Raw genomic sequence first — 7209 nt, forward strand, 5'->3', positions numbered from 1 at the left:
TATGTCCCAAGTGTCTGTGAGCAAGATGCTAAAACCCAGTAGATGATCAGACCAGTGTCTAGGTGCACGGGTGAATGAGAGGCACATTGTAAAGCACTTTAGATCAAACAACCATCCAACATAAGTGATTAAGCAATCAAATTGCTAATAAGCCATCAAAAATAAACAATCACAACTGCACCTGTAAATTTGTGTCTGGATGCTGTGCTTCTTTTTGCGAGAAGGAAATAAATGAAAGAGCCAGATGAACAGACAAATCACTGTAGAGGATTGTGCATCAAGAGTGTTTAATAAGTTAAGCCAATAGTTACAGCTTTTAGATGCTTTATTAAGAACACCTGATTAACAAGACTACAAGTTAGCAAAAACACAGCTCTGTGCCATCCCTATAAACATATAGTGTCATTTGTCCTCACACATGCAGTATTAGTAGTTTGTGCAGCACTTCTCATACACACTTACATTCTATACCATAAATGCCACAAATATCCTGCATGTTAAGCCGGAAACAAGTGTAATGAGTACAAAAACACAAAAGTGTCTTTGTTAGAGATTTAAGGAGATTTACGTAGCTTACTTTGGCCCCTACCAGGAGTCAGTGTGTGTGTGTGTGTGCACACTGTGACTCTTAACTGCTCGTTCCAGTTAGCCTCTGCTGAGCCTGAACAAGATTACACACCAGCCAAACCTGCGTCAACCGATTATGTGGGCTTGCATTTATGCATGTGTAAGTGTGTCAAAGAGTCTGTGTGTTCTTGTGGCATTTGATTCCATATCCATAGCCTTGTTATACTATTCACAAGATACATAAAAATAAACTTCACACTTTTTGTTTATCAGATTTCTAAGCGTGAAAACATTGCTTTTTGTTCAGTGACGTGAGCTGCAGCCTGTTATGTCACCGCTCACTCTGACTGAAACAGTCTTCTAATAAATGGATGCCAAAATGGAAGCTGCATTTATGACTATGACTTTGAAAAAATAAAGTTTTTCTGATGGTTTGATTACACCGAAAACCACACAACAAGGTGAAATTACACAGAGGAAAACAAGAGAAAGTTGTTGGTGTTGGAAGAGGACAACAAAAAGGGGACTTTGGTTGGGAAGCAATGATCTCAGTTCCAGTTCAAGGGTGCATACAAATTACTACTAATTCTAGATATGTGTGTAAATATGCATGTACACCTGTAGTATGTGTGTATGAGTTAGTTTTATATTAATTCTTCACGGATAATTTTTAACCAGCTGTAATGACAAATATGATACGGTACAAAACTGACCCTGAGCTGAGCAGTTTCACCTTGACGTACGCGGTGGAATGCTAAAGCAGCTGAAAGTGGCGTTGTTATTGTGTGTGTGTGTGTGTGTGTGTGTGTGTGTGTTTGTATGTGTGTGTGTATGTGAGGCTGATTAGCAGTTATTGGAGCAACAGGGGCACTGAGTCACAAACTTTTCTGAAGTAAACTGGACCAGTTTAAGAGGCTCCACATCATGGCACTTCCTATGGATTACTTGACTTTGGCTTTTTTACCAACAACCATCCATCTAGCTGACGCTCAACTATGTGTCTAGAATGTTACTTTAGTAACTCCTAGGTCACCAACTATCTCAGATAGTGTTAGAAAAGTGTGAAGTGTTACATTTTTAAACCTTGACAAGGGAAGAATAAGTATTTGAGGCCATGGGGAACTCAGAGAGTGTATGGTGGATTGTAGTGGAGTGCGCCTGCAGGATCCTCGGTGTTTCCACAGCAACAGGTAAAATCTACATTGAAACAAACAAAAGAATTATAGCAACATTAGATTTAGAGTCATGTGTATCACTTATCGTTTCAGTTTGGACATGATTTAGTTCTTTGGATAGACTTGCAGATGCACAATAGATCCTCTTTCGACTATATTCGTCTGGTCAGTCAGAACTTGTTGTGAAAATATAAATAAAGACTTACAATAAAACATAACATGTTATCAGTAATAGTAGTAGCAGTAGTAGTAATATTAGTAGTGCAAGACCATTTTAAGCTCTCCTGCAGGGGGGGGGTTATCCAGCTGGGTTTTTTTAAGGATTTCATAAACCTGAGATGTTAGAGGGTCAGATGAGGATGTTGGCTAACTGTATTCTTGACCTCCAAGAAGGCCAAACCATCTCTTGGCAGAGATACGGCGCTATAAAAACATACTTGATCATACATAACCTTGCCCCCCCCCACTCCTCTGTTTTCCCGAGGCACACTGGGACAGATTGCATGGAGCTCTCTTAGCCACATTAAATCGTCATGGGGGAAATGGCTCTCTGGTTGCTGGGGAGCCCCCCCCCCCCCCCCCCCCCCCTCACTTAAATTCAAACAGCTGCAGACACTGAACATTCACTGAGAGACATGTGCCTCACATCGCACCAAAACCAAGTCTCTGCATCAAGCTGGGTTACAGGGCTTACATGATCACAAGCTGTTAAACATTCACACCTACATGGGTTTTCCCAGCATTATTCTATATGTGTGTGTGTGTGTGTACGTTTATGGCATGTCTGCGTGTGCCTATGTCTAGTCTGCCTGTGTGTTTGCATGTCTGCATGTCTGTGTTGGCCTGTCTGCCTCTCTGTGTGTGTTCTATAGACAGACATACACGCAGGGAGCACATATATGTTAATTTCCAGCTGGTGTGTATGCAGCGTTAATTCCTCTCACACTCTATAAACTACCAGAAACCATTTAGCTGCATTCCCTTGATTTCCCTCCGGTGCTGATTCTATCTCTGAATTTCTGGTAAGCAAGCCAGAGAAATTGCTTCCATGTGTTTGGTGGCGATCACCACTTAACCATGCTTACTTCTTTTATACCTCATAGGAAAAAGATTGGTTATTAAAACAGGCTTTTCTTTGTAGTTTTTGAGGCTTTGTTGTCATCAGATTTTAGATCATTCCATGTGTTAAATGTGTTTTTCTGTCAGCACTGTCAGGAATAGTTAGACATTTAGGGGTTTCTTGCTGAGAGTTCGATGAGAGGATTGATAGAATGCTCATATCTGGATGTTAAATATAAATGGGCTTTGTTAGCTTAGCTTAAAGACTGGAGACAGTGGGAAACAGTGAGCTTTGGATTTGCCCAAAGGTGGCTAGCCTACCTGCCAAGCCAGGAAGTTATACCGTGCCTGGCCAAGAAACAGTCCAGCACATAACCCCAAGTAAAACCACAAGGTCAAGCTGTAACGTCAATTAGTGAGCTTTAGAGGTGCTGGTAGGCAGATTTTGATACTTTTGGAAAGAGTCAGGCTGGCTGTTTGCAAATGTTTCCAATCTTTATGCTAAGCTAAGCTAACTGGCTGCTGGCAGTAGTTTTACATTTACCGCACAGACATTGGAGTGGTATCAAACTTTCCATCTCACTCTCAGCAAGAAAACACATACGCATATTTCCTACAATATCATACTTTATCTTTAAAATATTAGCAATGTGGGAGTAGTGGAAGTATCTAAATTCAATTAAATCAATTAATTTATGCCTTAAGGGAAATCCCTCTTAGCTTCTCCCACAGTGGTAAGGTCAAAGGTTAAAGGAAGCTATAGAAGCTGATCTTGCTTAAAAAGAGCAATAAATTGGAAACTTCCAGCTGCAGTCGAGCATCCCTTTTTTACAGAAAGCATGTACTTTTGTTGACATATAGTGATTATAAATAGAAGAATAGATGAAATACTGTTCTGTATCATTTGTCACTCATAAGCCCAGGATGTCAGACAGGAGGAGCGGTTATTAACACATTTTGACATCTTTAGTTCACTGGCAGAAACTCTGTGATGTGTTAAGTGTCCACTCAAATGAAATTACCTAGCCTGCTGGCAGTGATATCATAATTGCAAGCATGAGTAAGCTATTAGCAAAAATTTTGTGACCAAAATGGAAACAATTACAGCAATAACCAAAATAAAGTGTTTTATATTTATATAAGGCACATCATCAGTTCAATACTATGCCCTGGAACGTAAAGCATGACTTCAAGTTGGGCCACTTTAGGTCAGCTCAAGTCAATGTTTACTGCTCGATGAGGGAACAAGTGGTTTTCAGCCAGGACTTAAATTAGTTTCTCACAACTGCCCTAAACATCACAGCAATATGACAAAGATATATAAGATAAATATGGCAAAAAAAACAGTAAAAGCAGCACGACACAAAGTTGCATCACAGGGGAAATGTCAACAGTATTCACATAGGTTTGAGACAACTGCAACTCGGGCAATAAGGAGAAAATCACGAGCTAAGTCTGACATCTGGTGGACAGAGTCTGCTCACCAGTAACTCAGGGGAAAAAAAGGAAATGATCTACCTGTTTCCTTTCCAGTGTTGTGCGCTGTGGGAGTAGAGACCCTGCAACAGGGGGAATTCAACAGCCTCGGCATCTACTTAATGTAAGTGCATGTGTTTTGTTGTCTACCTCATAAATATAATGTACAAATTTAAACCTAGCAAAGCACTCCTGACTCTGGCCTACTTGAGACTAAAGTGGGCGCATTACTGAGTTACATACAGGGAACATGCAGACTGAGGGCTTTTAGAAAACACAACACTGTACCCTCCTTCATAATCGCTCATACAGTATATATACACACTTGCAAGGAGATGTTGGGAAGGAGTCAGAGGGATGAAGCAAGGTGGAGAGGGCAGAGTGGAGGCCAGTCCTTCAGTGCTACTTCTAATTATATCTAGGGCTCAGAACTAAACTCCCACAGAGCCAAAGGAAAACATCTCCCAGAGGAGCCCAGAAATGCTCGATTGTTTATTCTGTCAGTACACACAAATGCAGATGAACGCTGTTGTCCTACACACACACATACACACACACACACACACACACACATCATTGCCTTACTACATTTGTGGGGACCTAGGATTGACATAATGCATTTTCAAGCCACTAACCGTAACTTTAACTATCACAATTTAATGCCTAAGCCAAACCCTGACCTTATTCTAACTCTAATTTTAAAACCAAGTCTTGTTTAGACTGGTGGGATCCAGCACTTTAGTCCCCACAAACTGTCACATCCCACAAGTATGCTGAGCTCCTGGGTTTTGGACCCCACGATTATAGAAAAACAAAGCAACACAGACACACACTCACACACACACACACACACACAAACACACACAAAAAGAATCATAAATGCAGAGTCTTTTGCACCATATGAAGGCAATTTCTCTTTGTGTTTGTCACAGGCCACTTGAAGTCCTAACCACATTTTGCCAATTTGTCAAAACAATTTAGCAATGCATTCCTCATGCACCAACATCTAGATAAGATACAAAGAAACGGGCATTTTTAGACCTAGTTTACATAGTTTAGAGGCAGTTTGCTGATTTTATCACTGAGACTTTGACAGTTTCATCTGGCTCTAAACTCTCCTCCCAGGGTGTCATCTCTTGCCATCATGATGTTTGAGCTGGCCTATTTCCTGCATGCTCTCCTGTCTATGTGTCTGCCGTGAGTAAACAACACTCGACTGCAACATCTGTGTTTTTGCATTGATACTAAATAAACAGAGGGAAAACCACACACGGTAAAATTCTCTTAGGTCATTTTTAACCTACTATGTAGTTTGTCAGTGCAAAGCAGGTATAGGAAGCTAAATTTAAACATGGATTTTGTCAGTCATGACTCCTGACAGGAAGATATCAGCATGTGTGCTTGTCTCCTTCCTCATCTTCTCCCCCTTTATCTCGATAGCTGTCCTCCAGACTGGCAGCTGTTCGTGTTGTGGGGGAAGATGGCTCATACTGGGGGCTTCCACAAGTTCCTCTATTACTCCATCATGTCAGTGGTCTGCTTCTTGCACCCTGTGTTGGTGTGGCATGCAATTATCCCAGGTAAATTGGCACCAGCAGGTACAAAACTAATAATTAATTAACTAAATAACTGGAGCACTGTTTACTGTACTGTTAGGCTCATATTTGTTCTTTCGAATAGCAAACCTTTTAACATGTTGTTCACTGTATTATTTACACCTGTGTAGAAAAAGAAATATGTTTTCTGATTCCAGGGACAATGCTTCTGGTGACAGCCTTTTTCTACTTCATACTCAGCAAGAAGACAAAGGCCACGTCTCCCAAAAGGCCACAGGAGAGCTACGGCAATCAAGGCCCGACCACTGTCTGCGTGATGGAGAGAGCAGGCTCGGAGAGCAACGTCTCATTCTTCCACATGATGACAGGAAGGCGAGGAGGGGGACTGGTTCTCGCAGCCAGAGACCGCTGCCTCAGCCAGGGAGAGAGAGGAGAGAGCGTCCAGGCCATGCTGGAGCTGGAGCAGACAGCAGCAGCTAAAGACACAGACAGGGGGAGGAGGGGGAGGAAAGAGAGGAGGCTGATCAGCCTCAGAGATAGGGAGGAGCCTGTGGAGGGAGAGATGGAGGAGATGGACGGCTTCTGTGAGCCAGAGCCAGACACCACCTCAGACACTGCACCTATGATTACTGACTGAACGTCCCTCTGCGCTCAGACTGAGCTGCTTACTGATATCACATGATGGAGAGCATGGGTAATTTAGTCATACTGACTGTGTGCAAGCAGCTGGTGCTGCGCTGTGGCTGTCTTTCATTTAGCTGAAAATACCAATATAAAATGTCTGACCCACCAAAATAACACTTTTAAGCATTTTCTAACTAAAATATCAAGATTTTTCTGATAATTTTTTTTATTAAATGTTCTATTGATTTATATATTTTTACTTCAAAAAGATCTATTTGTACACTATGAAAATGTATTATTGAAAATAAACTATGAAGTATTTTTAACAACTGTATCAAATGTACAAATTCAAAGAAATTAAACCATTTGTACCTACATGCGCACGTGGGTGGCTTTTAATCTGATAGCCTGGTTTTGCAGAGCCAGCACGGATTGAAGAGCAGACATTAACGTCGCGCAATCCAATCCAGTTACTGCAGCATACATTATTCATGAGGTGGTAAATTAGATCAGCTGTTTCATCCATTCAGCGTCAGAGAAAAGTATGTGCGAAAGTGAGTGAGAGCAGCAGGCATTGAGAGCTTGTGCAGGTGCAATGTGCTGTAGTCACATTCAAGTCTCCTCATTGTGTGTTTGTCATGTGCGCGTGGTGACCATGGAGACGGAGCTCTGGGAGGAGCGCAGGCGTTATTATGGTGATGAGAGAAACATCAGATCACCCACCAGAGCGCCAAAACAGGCCTTCACCAAAA

At 41.7% G+C, this 7209-nt stretch overlaps 1 protein-coding gene across 1 annotated transcript; it reads left to right on the plus strand.

Moving 5' to 3' along the window:
- Window positions 1–1459: 1459 nt before the first annotated feature.
- tmem72 (transmembrane protein 72) lies at window positions 1460–6832 on the plus strand. The gene is made up of 5 exons (XM_023410633.2): window positions 1460–1757; window positions 4335–4401; window positions 5403–5474; window positions 5718–5857; window positions 6031–6832. The coding sequence occupies exons 1-5, from the start codon at window positions 1682–1684 to the stop codon at window positions 6468–6470; spliced, it is 795 nt and encodes a 264-aa protein (XP_023266401.1). The 5' UTR covers window positions 1460–1681; the 3' UTR covers window positions 6471–6832.
- Window positions 6833–7209: the final 377 nt, after the last annotated feature.

This window comes from Seriola lalandi, unplaced genomic scaffold, assembly GCF_002814215.2.
Source record: "Seriola lalandi dorsalis isolate HSWRI2012SDOR001 ecotype SW California unplaced genomic scaffold, Sedor1 jcf7180002054426, whole genome shotgun sequence".
Classification (NCBI taxonomy): Eukaryota; Metazoa; Chordata; class Actinopteri; order Carangiformes; family Carangidae; genus Seriola; species Seriola lalandi.

Excerpts from the sequence above, each read along its gene's own strand:
- tmem72 (XM_023410633.2), top strand. The coding sequence starts at position 1,682 with ATGGGGAACTCAGAGAGTGTATGGTGGATTGTAGTGGAGTGCGCCTGC. Across the intron at positions 5,475-5,717 it reads CTCCTGTCTATGTGTCTGCC|CTGTCCTCCAGACTGGCAGC; the intron begins GTGAGTAAACAA and ends TTATCTCGATAG. Across the intron at positions 5,858-6,030 it reads GTGGCATGCAATTATCCCAG|GGACAATGCTTCTGGTGACA; the intron begins GTAAATTGGCAC and ends TTCTGATTCCAG.